The sequence below is a fragment of the Dipodomys spectabilis genome, unplaced genomic scaffold, assembly GCF_019054845.1.
Source record: "Dipodomys spectabilis isolate Male_0828 unplaced genomic scaffold, ASM1905484v1 ptg000136l, whole genome shotgun sequence".
NCBI classification, from domain to species: domain Eukaryota; kingdom Metazoa; phylum Chordata; class Mammalia; order Rodentia; family Heteromyidae; genus Dipodomys; species Dipodomys spectabilis.
The window spans coordinates 13,167,592-13,182,550 of NW_024870813.1; the positions used below are offsets into that span (position 1 = coordinate 13,167,592).

Sequence of the window (14,959 nt, forward strand, 5' to 3'; positions counted from 1 at the left end):
CTGCAAGTTCCTACAGACGTTAGAGACAGGCTTCCAATAAAGGGAGCCTAAGAGAAAACTGGAAGTAAGGTTAGCATGGCCTTGACCCCTGCAGCCAGCTGTAGGAAGCAAGGTCTGCATGATACTTGTGGGTCCCAGCCAGAGCAGGAGTTGCAGCTGGCAAACAGTGAGGATGGCAAGGATTTTTCTGTGTCAAGCCCTGAGTATGTCTCCATCCCTCTCCTCCTCACTGCATACCTAGCTCATGCCTTCTGATGCAAAGCTTTTTCCCACTGTCCCCCACTCTGCAGGAGGTAAAGTGGTAGCATGCGACCAGCAGGTTGCTATTAGAAGTCACAAGGCTAGCTTGTGCAGTGAAGTGTTAAAGACCTGGTACTCAGCCCCCAGCTGTCTTTCCCCCTTCTGCAGTGACCCACAGAACTGCACATTGTGACAAGTGACCATGCAGCTCCAGACCCCTGCTGGACAAGTAGCCCAAGTCAGAAATAAGATTGTGCTGGTGAGTGGGGGGGGGGGGGGATGGAGGGGAGTTAACTTGTTACTGCAGCAGAAACTGACAGATACATTGTCTTTCTCATTTGTTCTGAAACACTGGAGGAGAGGGAGGATTAGATGGGCCATTCATTCATCTGAGGTCACTGAGATAGTTAATAGCAGACTGGACTTAAACACAGGCTCTGTGTGTACACACAGCTCCTGTTACCTCTCCACTGGACTGTCTCTAAGATCAAGTGCAAGTGTCCACCCTGGGTCTCAGCCCACCTGCATGGCTTGATCCCTGCATTGTTCCTGTGCATTACTTCCTGGTCTACCACTACCTGTAGGTTTCTGCTGCCTGGCTTCCATGGGCCCCAGGCCTCACTACCAGTCTCCCTGACGTTCCACAGCTCAACCAGAGGCTCCCTCCTTCCCCAGAGCTGACCTGATCCTCCCAGCCCATGCTCCTTCCTCAGCTGAACCTGCAGGTCTGAGACCATGGGTCCCATGCTGGCATAGCACTTTCCCTTCTCTTGTGTTTTATTCTGTAAAATCAAGAATGGATTGTGTTCTGAGGTTCTCACTCACACAACTGTCTCTAAAATGGGGGTTCTGGCACACTAGGGTAGGGGTAGCAACATGATCCAATTTTGTGTGAGAAAATATTAGAACTTAACTGGGTGCTGGTGGCTCACACCTGTAAAACTAGCTGCTCAGGAGGCTGAGAGCTGAGGATTGAGGTTCTAAGCCAGCTCGGGCAGGAAAAGTCTGTAAAACTAATCTCCAATTAATCACAGAAAAAGCCAGAAGTAGAGCTGTGGATCAAGTGGTAGAGTACCATATTTGAGCACAAAAGCTTAGAGGCAGAGCCTAGGCCCAGAGTTCAAGCCCCAAGAACAGCAAAGCAAACAAACAAAAACTCCACCAAAACCTTACTTCCTTATCTCTACCTTTAGGAAGTTCTACATGGTTATAGCTGTTTTAAGATGTTCAAATCAAATAAAACAAAACACTGTTGGCTCCTTAGGACAGGGACCATAGGTTATAGTTGATGCTCCCAAATTCAATCACACTTAGTTACCCTAGATGGACAGCACACAGCAGCTGACAGGATACAGAGAGGAGAGGGGGCTATTTCGGGGGCAGTCCAGCCTACAGCAAGGCTGGCAGAGGCTGGAGGGAGGAGGAGTGAGTGAAGAAAGCTCAGGCTGGGAAACCTGAGGAACTTCTGAGCAGGGAAGGCAAAGCCAGGTCACAGATGGAGTCCTGCATCCCATTAATACAGCACCTTCTGCTTGGTTGAGGAGGGAAAGAGGCAGCAGGGTGGGTCTTGAGAGGAAGACGCCATTCCCATACAGGCCTGGCCCTTCCTCCCTCCTCTTCCTTCTCCCTCTCTCCCTCCCTCTGAGGATATGGAGTGTGGCAGAACTGGGGGAAAAGGTGACCCAAGGGTCCTGCACCTCTCTGGGAACATCTTCCCCTGCCTAGAAAACACTCATGTCCTTTGAGTGAGCACCTGGCATGGAAAACAGGGCCTAAATTGCACTTAAATCAGGAATCTGCCTTCCTGTTAAAGACGTGGCTTATCTAGAAGCCTCTAAACTGGTGGCTTGATGGTGACCCATCAAAGGTGGGGAATACAGTTAAGGTCTGTCATAACTTTCTTTTTTGTTGTTATTTGTTATACTGGGGTTTGAACTCAGGATTTGCACTGAGTCATACCCCAGTTCTTGTCTCTCTCATTATTTTCTTGAACAAGGTCTTGCTTGCCTGTAAGCCAGCCTGGATTGTAATCTTCCTATTTACACTTCCTGGGTGGCTGGGATTGTTTGAGATAGGAGTCTCTGGAATGATTTTTACCCATTTTAGCCTTGAACCACTCCCAACTAGCTAGGGTTACAGGTGTGAGGCACCAAGCTTGGCCTGACTTTCTAAAATTTGTGAATGCTTTTTAATGTACACATATGATTAGCATGAAGATGGTATCATGTGCCTTCTAGATAAATGCCTGCCTATCAAAAGTGTGGGCTCAAAGATTTGCACAGGGTGTAGCTGGCAAACTGCAATAATTTAACTTTTTGTGGTCCTGTTTATCCACAGAAAATAGAAGAAACAGGGTGCAGGCTTCTATTTGCTAACTGAGGTTCTGGGAGCCCAAAAACTCTTAGCCATCCCTCCCAGGGTTGCACAGCCCAGGCAGAGGCAGTGAGTCTGGATGGGGCCTAGTGTTCTGGGGACTCACCTCGTCCTTGTCCACCACCTGGATGAAGAGGGGGAGGGCGAAGCCAACCTGTGCCAGTTCGGTGATGGCCACACTGTACTCAGAGCTGTTGAACTCTGGGGCATTGTCATTGATGTCGATGACCAGGATGTTGAAGGTTGTGGTGACTGTGGCATCAGACGGGGTGCGGTCGTCGTTCAGCTCTGTGCCCTGCAGACAGAGAACAGTTGCCCCAGGGTGAAGGCGGCCACAATCACAGCCACAACCAGCATCTACGGGGCACTTTCTCAATGTTAGACACTGTGAGTCAAATCAAACTGCCCCAACTAATCCCTACCATGGCCTCAGGAGGAAGATCTCATTGCGCTGTCCTCAAACTGCCCCAACTAATCCCTACCATGGCCTCAGGAGGAAGATCTCATTGCGCTGTCCTCCTATTAGGAAACAGAGACTTAGAGAACGTAAGTAGCTTGTACAAGGACACACCTAGTAGGTTCCAAACTCAGGCAATGGAATTACAGAATTGACAAGGAAGTGAGCTGGGAGGGCAGATTTTGGGTTCATCAAGGGGTGAAGGGAAAGTCTGTTCAATTTGGCAGCTGGTAAAGAGAGGCCAAGGTTTTGTGCTAGTGGCTGATCAGGGCTCACTTGAGGGCTCAGGGTAGGCTCAAGTGGTAGGTAGAACACTTTCCCAATAAGAGCTGAATCCTGAGTTAAGCTCTAGTGCTGCCAGGTGATAGCTTATGCCTCTAATCTTAACTATTTAAGAGGCTGAAATCCAGAGAATGGTGGTTAAAAACGAGCCCAGGCTGAAAAGTCTTCACAGCTCCAAAAATAATCAGCAAAAGGCAGAGCTAGAGAAGTGGTTTAAGTGGTAGAACTCTAGCTGACTAAGCATGAAGTTCTGAATTTAAATCCTAGTACACAACACACACACACACACACACACACACACACACACACACACACACACACACACACACACACACACACACAGACTTATTTGAGCACTTCCTGCAAACACTATTAGGCCCCAGGAAGGCCTGGATTGTACTCTGGCAGAAAAATGGAATAATCTAGACCGTTAGGCATCTACACTCTACCCAGAGCCCCAAGCCCCAAAATACCTGCTCCCAGATCTGACCCCAAGCATTAGTATCCATCTGTCTGAATGAGACTCCAGAAGAGTCGTCTCTCACTCACCCCCAGTGATTCGGAGGCCCCACCCATATTAGAGATCCAGCTTCACACTTTATATAAAGGCAGAAATACTGAGCACAAGGTCCTGTAGTAAGGTGGTGGCAGTACTGGTACTAGAAAGGGGCTTTCTGGAGGGGACACCTGGCTTTGGTTGTGAGGGGGACAGGACAGGAGGAGGACCTGGCAGGGGCGCTGGAGCTGGGAAGGGAAAGGCTATGTTACTGAATCCTCTGGCTGACTTACACCTGCAGACAGTAAGAGGAGGCGAGAGGAAGGGGCTATGGGCATCCATGGCCAACAGGTCATCATTGCCACAGGCCTTCAAGGCTGAGGGAGAAGTGAAGGCCCAGTCAGCTACCCATCCTCCCAGGAGCATGGTAGGGCCTCCTTCCCCAGAACCCTTGCTTTGCTCTCTCCTCACTAGTTTGTCCCTTGTGGCCCAGGTACAATCCAGCCCCTGAAATGAGCTTCCCAGAAAATGGCTCTGCAAGTTGTTGATTTTAATTAAAGCCAGGTACGAGTGAGGAGTGGCTTCAGGGGATGGGGGCTACAGCACCATCACACTTTCCAGGTGGGGCCCCTAGCAGCTTCTGCACCCTTCCTGATCACTGCTAGGGAAAGCCAGACACTTAGAAATGGGCCTAAATCTCAGGCAGGGTCAAAGACAACAATTCAAGGTGACTGTAGCTGAGAATTTAGATCCATGGACAAAGGAAAGGAGCACCTGAAATCCTCCTTTGGGTCTAGGATGGGATTGGAAGTTCAGCCTGGGTGAATGGTAGTGGTGGACATGAGGAAATGAGCAGTCTTGCCCTGATGATGGCTGTCCCCTGCCCCTGGGGCTCTGATTACAGCCCCTGGTTTGGTACCAGGCAGAGGGCAGGAGCCTATACGCAGCCTTTCCTTCAGCAGCTGGGCCTTTACCTTCACAGTCAGGATGAAGCCGTGGCTGTACAGGGGGTTCTCCCGGTCCAGCAGGCCATTCAAGGTTAGTGCTCCACTGATGTAGTCCAGGGCAAAGATGCTGTTGGTATTTCCTGCAAGAGAGAAGCATGTGGGTGTCATGGAGTTGGGGCAGGTGGACCTCGAGCCAAGTGGTGATAAAAGATCAGAACCTCTGTGGATGTTGGCTCAGGGGAAATGGAAGGAACTGGCCATCAGGGGTCCATGCAATGCAGTTAAGGCCTCCAATCAGAAAGAGTTAGTGACAGAATCTCTAGGGGTTCTTTAACAGCTAATACCTTTGTGGTTTCCTTTTTAATACAAAGGGCAGACTTCAGGCTCAGCCTTCCAAAGGGACAGAGACTAGCCCTTATGCTTATTTTTTTTATTGTGAAAATACCGTACAGAGGGGTTACAATTACATGGGCAAGATAATGAGTTCATTTCTTATCAAGCACTGTTGCCTCCTCCTTTGTTTCCTCTTCACATCCCTTCCCATCCCCTCCTACCCGATCCCCCCCACCAAAGTTGTAAAGTTCGTTTTTCAACGTAACAACTTGTACATCTCATTGTTTCAATGGGTCCACCTGTATCCCTATTTAAACAATTTGTTTTTTTCCCTTCCCCTCCACAAATTATACCAACATCAAATACAGTGAAAGCAGGGGTTATACCATGGGGGAGGGACATACAAAGCAACAAAGAAATCATCTTATAAATATGTTAGAAACAATAGCATGAAAGAAAAAAACATTTGAATACTTACCTTGGGGTTCATTTCCCTAACTTCAACTTATCTGACCTTTTCTGCTTGACTCAGACATATACTAGTTATTGCAAATAAGAGAAACCATGGGACCTATGTTTCTTTGGGCCTGGCTTACTTCACTTAATATACTTTTTTCCAAGTCTTTCCATTTCCTAATAAATGGACAATGTCATTCTTTCTGATGGAGGCATAGAATTCCATTATGTATATATACCACATTTTCTTAATCCATTCATCTACTGAGGGGCATCTGGGTTGGCTCTATATCTCAGCTATGGTAAATAATGCTGCAATAAATATAGTTGTCCTTATGCTTATTTTTATGGTCCCCTCTCCTCCCTTTCCTTCTGTTCTATACATTCTATTTATGGCAATGGTTTAATGTAGTTTTAAATGATAAATGGTAGACACATAAATATATTTTAATTTTTAAAGTTAAAAGCACATATTTAAAGAATTGGTAAGGGGTTGTTGGTGGTGCTCAGGTGGTAGAACATTTGCCTAGCATGTGCAAGGCCCTGGATTCAGTCCCCGATATTGCAAGAATCGTAACGCAAGCTTCAAACCCAAGGCACCTGTAACCCCTTTTACTTCCCTGCTGACTGAAATCCCTGTTTTCTCTATACTCATGCTCTCCCTCTGGCTCTCCTCTTCACATCCTGTCCTCCCAGCCCAGCCAGCCTCTCCTCCTCCTCCAGGAAGGTCATCCAGCTGATCACTATGCTCCCCCAGTGCTCTGTATGTGAATCTGATCTTTATGCCAGGCTTAAGTTCCCCACCCCCAAAGATGGCAATTGTGTTGTGAGGACAGCTACTTGCCAGGCCACCTGTCTCTCCTTGCCCCCTCCCCCAACCAACTCCCTGAACCAGGCTGAGAATATACTGGAAACTCTACTCAGTTTGCTTATTCATTCACAAATACAAGAGCCCCAGGAAGGCTGTCCTGTAGCCAGGCCCCAGTGTGGCACTGTGGACACTGATGTCCAGGTCCCAGGAGTTCTGATGCTATCTATAGCAGCATCTGCAGCCTGGAGCCCAGCACCAGGAACCAGGTACCTCTGAGGTCCAGCAGGGGGCACTGTTCATAGATGAAAATGCTTACTTATTGTGTGACCCTGGCAACTTACTAACCCCTCTGGTTCCTTGCTTTTGTCATCTGTAGGACAAGGGTAATGATGGCCTCTACCTCATGAATTTGTGAAGATAGAATGAAGAGAAAGCATGCAAACACTGGCTTGAAAGTACTTTGTGTTCTCTTGGGGAACAGGCAGAAATAGGGACAAGGAAGGACAGACTGATTTCATGAAGGAAAATGAACATCCAAGCCTTCAGCACACAGACCCAGGACTGTACCTCCCTCATCCTCCCTGGCCCCTGATCCTCCTTGGCTCAGCAACACAGGAATCAGCATACAGTAAAATGAACAAGGAAGTGTTTTAGGCTGCACAATGGGGCTGTCCTCAGCCATCCTGTGCTGAGCTGTCTGTCAGGGCTGGTCAACTAAGTTTCTTCCATTGGGGTGGGTGCTAGAGGCCCCCTTCCCCCAGCCTCTTCAGGAATGTCGCTCATACTATGGGCTCTAGGGGAGAGGGGGTATCTCTGATTTAGTATCCTGCCCTCCTGCTTGAGGCTCCCTTCCATAGCCATAGAGGCCTGGCCACCTTCTTTTGGGAATATGTTTGTAGAGTGGGGAGGGCAGGTCCAGGCACAGGAGAGTGATGAAGAGAGTGTTTATAACAGCTAGAAAAGAGACTGTGTTCTGCTCATTCATTCATTCACTCACTCATTTAACAGTTACAATGTTTCTGCTGTAAACCAGGAACACATTGCAATTGGGAGCCAGCTCTCAGTCTTCCTAGCGTAGGCAGACCAGGCCTGAGGTGGGATACAGCAAGGGAGGGTCCCATTCTGGGGGTAGGGCTGGGTCTTCTAAGCCCTAAATCTGCTTCCCCACCCCCAGCTTGGCTTTCCTTCCCAGGCTCCTCAGCCTATCATTCTAAGTTTCCACATAAATTTATTCTTTTCAATAAAGGAGCCTATCAAATGTTTAACTAAATGTGTTCAATTTTTTTATCTTTGTGAGATTTTTTTCCCCTATAAATCATTCACAAACCAGAAGGTCCCTGCTGAATGATGTGCTTTTGTGTTTCACTGGAAAAATGGAGCTCTCACCCCTGGCACACTCGTCCTGTTTCTCCACTTAGCACCTGCTCATTGTCCACTCCCCACCCAAAATCTGTCCCCAACAAATAGACACCCCTCTACCCAGCTAAGCACCTCCTCTAACAGACTTACTGGCAAGCATCTCCAACTGGTACACAACTCAACAGACTTGATATTCTCCCCAATGTATGTGTGTGCAAACACACTCACACGCAGAATTTTCCACCTTTTTATTGTTATGTTTATCTAGAGGGTGTTTTAGATTCCTGCCAGACACAAATGACAAACTTCCAAGGCTAGCAGGCAGAATGGGCTACATCTGGGCCCATGATGAGGTGCTGAGTTCAATGCTACTGTCACCATGGCAACAAGAGCACTCATTAGGATGCTACTGGGCACGGGCGCCCAGAGAAGGGCCTTATGCCCTAATCTGGGAAGGCCAGTGGCACGTCTCATTCAAAGATTCCCTGACTAGGTCATCCTTCTTTCCTTCAAGTTCATAGTGAGCTCTCCTGTGTGCAAGGTTCCAGAGCATCAGCAGAGAAAAGGAAAAGTTCCTGCCTTTACCTTTCACTGTGAGGTTGGCATTGATGATATCTCTACACTGTGGAGGGGAAAAGCATTTGCCAAGCCCAGGGCCCCAAAGGAAAACAACAGAAGTAGGAGCAGTTTAAAATTCTGCCCTTGGGAGATGGACTGCATGGAAAAAGATGTTATGACTTAAGACAGTGCCTGGCACACTGCAAACTCTCAACAAATGTAGGTGCTACTGGTACAAGGTCATGCCATGGTGGTCCCCTCAGCTCTAAGAACCAAGCCTGTGCCTCTGGCAGTGTGGACACTGGGGACACTGAGTCCAGCCCACACTTCTCCCATCCAGGGCCATGTTTACAAGTTGGCTGTAGGAAGGTCAAGACCTTAGGTCCTGTGGGAATGGTAGTTGTCATACTGACCCCTGCCTCCTACCATCACTCACCCTGAGGCAGGTCCCCATGCCCTCTCTGCCTGCCTTGCTCTTCCTTTCTGGGAGCTGGGTGCCTGGCTAACACACACACACACACACATACACACACACACACATACACACAGACGCCTTTCTGCTGTTCTGGAAACTGATCCCATTCTGTCAGTACTCTGTGCTCAGGTCCCATGGGGGCTAGGGAGCCATGGGAGTGCGGTGGAGGGGTGATGCCTTTCATCTGTTCAGTTACATGTTGAGCAGCTGCTTCCCTTGGGGAGTCAGGTGCTATCCAGAGTGTGTGGGGGGGGGGGGGTGGAGGGCGTAGAGGGGGCTGTGTCCTTAGTGCCCTGGGTAATGGGTGATTGAAAGCATCACTGAGGAGGAATTCAGTACTGATCCTGTTGGGTCTCCTAGCCACAGCCATCCCCTCTGTGGGCCCCATTTCCATTTGCAAGAGAGAGGTGGGAAGGATGTGGCTAGGGTCCACACAGGCAAGAAACGATATGGGGTCCTAGTCTTCCTCCCCTCTGTACTAAGAATGGTGTCCACCACCCATAGCTCATGTCCCAGGCCCTGAGCTGAGCTGTACAATCAACCTGGTAAGAAGACATCCCATTTTCTGTGTGAGGAAGCAGGCTCTGGTATTAAACTTCCCAAAGTCACATGACCCGTGGGGGCATTTGCCTTGGGCCATGAGGTAGGGCATATGCTGAGGCCAACAAGAGGTCCTCCTCCTTCCTAGAGTTTCACATGTTGCTGAGGGCAAGAATCCTATGCAGACGTTTCTCAAAAGCCACCAGGTTAGTGGAAAACTGTTAATGATCAGGGAAATGCAAATCAAAACCACTGTGAGATTTCCATTTCCATTTCCCTCATCAGGATGGCTAGTAGCAAAGACAGGGCAGCAATGTCAGGGAGGAGGTAGAGAAGGGCAGTTCCCATACATGGTTGGTGGGAATGTCAACTAGCAAATTGTTATGGAAAACAGCATCGAGAGTCCTCCCCAAAACCTAGAAGAAGAATATCCATGTATCTGGTCCAGCTCTTCCACTTCTGGGCACACCTCCAAATCAAGTAAAATCAGTGCCCCAAGGAAACCTCTGCACTCTGTGTTCATTGTAGCACTATCCACAATAGCCAAGATAGGGGATCACTCCAGGTACCCATACCTGGGGTGGAAAACTAGCCAGCCATGAAAAGAGAGAAAACTGTCACCTACAATACAGATGAACCTGGAGGTTGACTACAAAGATACAGATATCGAAGATAGAGATATCGAAGTTGCCATGTGCTGGTGGTTCACGCCTGTCATCCTAGCTACTCAGGAGGCTGAGATATGAGGATCAAGGTTCAAAGCCAGCCTGAGCAGGAAAGTCCACCAGAAAACTGGACTGTGGTTCAAGCGGTAGAGTGCTAGCCAGTTGTGGCTCCAAGTTGTAGAGTGCTAGCCTTGAGCAGAAGAGCTCAGGGACAGGGCTCAGGACCTGAGTTCAAGCCCCATTACTGATTCTAAACAATGTATTGAAGTCAACCAAAAAGAGCTGGAAAGACAGCATTTCCAATGGTCTTGCCACAAAGGAATGTATATGTTTGAGGAAATACATATACTAATTACTTATTTAATGATCCTTACATAAAGTATACATGCTGCAGAACCCCATATTGGACCACCATAATATAATGTGTGTATATATATAATATATATATATATATATAAATTAAATAAATTTAAAGGGAATTCTAGGTGAAAACCATCAAACACTCTAGAAAACTGTGGCTAAATTCCTCCACGACAGGATTTTCTCAGCAGCAGAAAGCCTATGTGGTGTTTTCCAGGTGACTGGGAAGGTGGCCTACAGACTAGAAGGACAAGGCGGGGCTGGAGACACCTGTCAACACAGTGGTGCCTGTGACATACCTGGGTCATGGGGCAATGATGGCCTAGGTAGGGCTGCGCTCTGTAGCAGCCCTGGGTTCCCACTAGGGACAAGCAGCGACATTAGGAGGCAGCCAAGGGGACAGAATAGCCATGGTCACAAACACTGGTGGACGACTAGCCTAGTGTCAGGCACCAGGAGGCAGGGAAGGCAGGCATGGTGTATAGAATGGCTCAGGAGAATCCAGCCAAGGCCACTGGCTGGGTGTTTAGGTGTCTGCAGAGTCCTGACTTGAAGATACTGAGGGCAGGTGAGGCGGGGAAAAGGTCTAGTAGAAAAGGTGCTACTGCTGAGTGGTGTTAAGAGCCAGGCAGAGGTGGAATGGCACTAGAGGGCACTGGAGAGTCAAGCAAGGACCCCTGTGGGTTCCTAGAACAGGGAAGGCAGGGAAGGCAGGAAGGGAATGGGATGGAGGCAGAGGGTGGATAGCCAGACTCAGGGAAGGGGAGAGGGGGTAGAAAAGAGAGCCAGGGCCCATCCTCCAACCTTCAGTTCCTGCCCAAGTGTTGGGCTCTCTCCCCTTCCTTGTCCCTTCTGCCTGTTTCCAGATTTCACCCACCCTCCACATGATGTCCTCTTGTTATCTCACCCTGACCTGTGCTGCCCCGTCTGGCCAGAAAGCAGTTTAGTGAGCGGCTGATGGTGCGTGTGGGAACACAGGCTGATGATTTTCAATTGCTTTGTCTGCTCGGCTGGGCTAACAGCCTTGCGCCCTGTCCTGCCCCAGCTCTCCTGCACTTGCTCACTGGCTCAGAGCTAAAGGAAAACCGGCTGCTCCCAGCTCCCTGACTTTGTCTGTGCTTCAGATCAGTGTTGCCTGCCTGCGACAGGAAGCCTATCTTCATAGTGACCAGAGGCTATGGTGCTTCTTGCTCATCTTGAGCCCCGTGAGGTGGCTGCCCTGCACTGGGGTTTGACCTGGTTCTCAGGGTCCCCAGTGTGGCGTAGAGGATCAGCGGTGGGCACTCAAAAGTCAAAAGCGATGCTCATTTTATACTTGTTAGCTAGGGTCTGAAGGTAAGGTCCATCCTTCCTCAGCAGCAATCAGGAAGGGCAAACAGAGCACAGAATTGGGCAGGGCGCATCCTTCAGAGTCCAGTCTCAGAATGGAAACAAGAGGCTGGAGATCACCATGAGGCCTGACCCCTCCCCTGGCCTCTGGCAGGCCCAGAGTCAGGAGCCCACTCAGGGAACTGAGTGCAACTGGGACATGTGCTCCCCTCCCTCTGCCTTCTCCTTCTGTCTCAGTGTATGTCTGCCCCAGGGGGTCTATGATGTCTGCATTTAGGTGGAGAGCCTGCTGAGCATCCAGTTACAGGACAGAAAAAGATTGAGGTGCCAATAGCAGCTCTGCTACTTCCCAGCTGCGAGGGCTCAGCATACCAGGCTGAACACACAAGAATCCTGTAGAGTGTGGCTCACAGCTCCCACCTCTCAGACCAGGTGTGGTGTTGGAGGAATAATTCCCAATGTGGTGCCTCGCACACAATCAGGACTCAGACCAGGAAGTCTCAGTATTCTTCTCATCTTGACAGTTTGTATGGTGGCTCTGCCCACAGTAGCTACCACACCCTCGTGGTAGGCACTGGACAAAGTGTTTCATGTAGGTTTCACACCTTTTCAGCCTATACCACACACCATGAGACAGCTACTATGCCCCTTCCCCCTTGTCCAGGTGGGTAAACTAAGGCCCAGAAAGGCTAGCAGGTCCTAGGGCCTCTAGGAGGTAAGTAAGGGACAAGGTGGAAGCTGCTCCCACAAAATAGAAGAGTTCATGCTGCATCCAGGACCTCTGACATACCAGGCTCCCCTGCTGGGTACAGCCCATTAAGTGACCCCATGAGCAGTCTCCAACCCTAAGGCCTGGGTGGGGTTCCCAGGCCTGCCTCTGTCCAGTGGAGAAGCTGCATCATACCAAGTGGTATAGAATTTTTTTATACCACTAATGAAAATTAGTGTCTAATGAAATTGGGCATCATTCTGAGACATATGCTTTGGGCAAAAGAGCTTATGAATTAAAAATTGTTACTCAGCTGCCTGCTGACAAAAGGAGCCCGCATCCTGGGTAGCACCTGGGCTGGGCCTCAGTCACCAGCTCTGTGAACGGCATATGGCAGTCAGTGGTGTGTATTACCTGGCTTTCAACCTGGGAGGGGTAGGCTGAGGCTAAGAGCTTGCTTTCCTCTCCTGAAGATCCTGGGGGAGCAGCCTTTCCCACACCCCAAAGCATCTCCTGAGGCTGTGTCTTTCTGCAGCTCTTTGCTGGATGCCTTGTCTGCACACACACCTCAGTTCAAATGTCTTCCCAAAAGAGCCCTCCCAGTGTTTTTTTGTTGTGGAGCTTGAATTCAAGTCCTGGGCACTGTCCCTGAGCTTTTGGCTCAAGACCAGCACTCTACCACTTTGAGCCATAGCTCCACTTCTGGCTTTCTGGTGGTTAATTAGGAGATAAAAGTCTCGTGGACTTTCCTGCCTCGGCTGGCTTTGAACCACAATCATCAGATCTCAGCCTCCTGAGTAGCTAGGATTACAGGCATGAGTCATTGACACCCTGCCAATATCTAATTTTTGAATGAGTAGAGAGGTCAACACTGAGAAGTCTGGGGACCCTGCTAGGGTGAGTCATGGTGTCACATATTATAGATACCATGACTGCAACAGAGAGGGACCAGGTAGCTAGTTATTCCTGCCTTCCCTATGTGGCTGCTGAAGCTGAGCTGACTCAATTCCATGTATCATTGTCCAGCCAGGAAAAGCCAAACTTGGGGCCCTTCTGTCTGGTTAAACAGTTTACTGGTCTACAGGTGTCTTACACAAGGACGGACTTCATCAGCTTACTTAAACTAACAAGTGATTACCACCCTAATAACACTACAAACCATACTCGGATTCATTTGCTAATAACAGCTACCAATTTATGAAACATTAACCTGAGTAGCCAAGGATGGCCAAACCTATTATGTCAGCATTGCTGTGGGTCAGGCTGTGCTCCTTCACCATGGCAGAACTCTGAGTCTGTGTATGTGAAATCCCAGTAGGCAGGCCTGACCCCCACCCTGAGGACACTTGGGGGAACCAGCAAGACACCCCCAGGGACCATGGCTGGAGCCAAGGAACTGCTCTATAAGGAACAATTGTGGATTCCCTCAAATGCAGCCAGGATAACCTGGTGTCCAATGATGAATCTATGATACAAAATTCAGATAGCTGAATAAAAAGTTGCAAGAGAGTGTGTGTACACTGGGGCTTGAACTCAGGGCCTGGGTGCTGTCCATGAGCTTTTTTCTTTTTTGCTCAGACCTGGTACTCTACCACTTGATCCACCCCTCTACTTCTGACATTTTACTGGTTAATTTTTAAGGAGGTTTGTTTTGAACTCAAATCCTTAATCAGCTTTCTGATGAAGTAGGGTTATAGGAATGGATAACTTTTTGCTTTTGATTTATTTGAATTACATAGGGCTGGGCACAAATGACTTACACAGGTAATTCTAGCTACTTTAGGAGGCTGAGATCTGAGGATCATGGTTCAAAGCTTGAGCAGGGAAATTCCTGAGACTCTTCAATTAACCAACCAGAAATTACATGGAGCTGTGGCTCAAGTGTTAGGGTGCTAACCTTGAGCAAAAAAGTGCAAACACCAGGACTGGTGCTGGTACACACACACACACACACACACACACACACACACACACACACACACACACGTCAATACAACTTCTTAAAAAAAAAATCCCCTGAGTTCTGCCAGAAGATAGTGAAAATGTTTGTCTAATACCAGGCCTGCAACTAAGGTTGCTGAATTGCAAAATTTTAAATAGTAACTTTTATGTTGTACATTTTACCATAAAAGAAAAAAATCCCACTCATTGGTGGTATGTCAGTGGGTCCTAGGTTGCTTGAACTGACTCAGGAGATGCGAGTTCTTCCTCTGCCTGCTTTCCCATGTTCGTGACTGCAGAGATGCAAGGCTCTCCTTGCCTTAGTCCCTGGTCCAGCAGCCAGGATGAAGAAGATGCTGGCACAATGTGGCGTAGGTGTGCAGAGTGAGGCCTCTACCTCTTTACAATAATTACAGCCTGGAGGAGGGACAGGACCAAGGCCCTGCTGAGGGTAGTGTACTGGGCCCCAGGGGGCAGAAGTTCCTGAAGTAGGCCATGGGGGCCAGCCCTGGGCACAGAGAGAATGCGCATCCTGCATCCCAGAGGATCACAGGAGCAAAAGGTGGTGGTGACGGGGGAGACCCTTGCTTCTCAGAGCCAAGAGAGGCAGAGAACCTCAGGAGCAACA

At 48.9% G+C, this 14,959-nt stretch overlaps 1 protein-coding gene across 4 annotated transcripts in view; it reads right to left on the minus strand.

Moving 5' to 3' along the window:
- Cdh23 (cadherin related 23) overlaps nucleotides 1-14,959 on the minus strand; it is a 322,925-nt gene that overhangs the window by 169,901 nt on the left and 138,065 nt on the right. For all 4 annotated transcript variants that reach the window (XM_042690127.1, XM_042690128.1, XM_042690124.1 and 1 more), the window contains exons 9-10: nucleotides 4,823-4,935; nucleotides 2,720-2,908 (exon numbers count right to left, since the gene is read on the minus strand). In XM_042690127.1, the coding sequence (XP_042546061.1) occupies nucleotides 2,720-2,908; nucleotides 4,823-4,935 (302 nt within the window). The remainder of the gene's footprint in view (nucleotides 1-2,719; nucleotides 2,909-4,822; nucleotides 4,936-14,959) is intronic.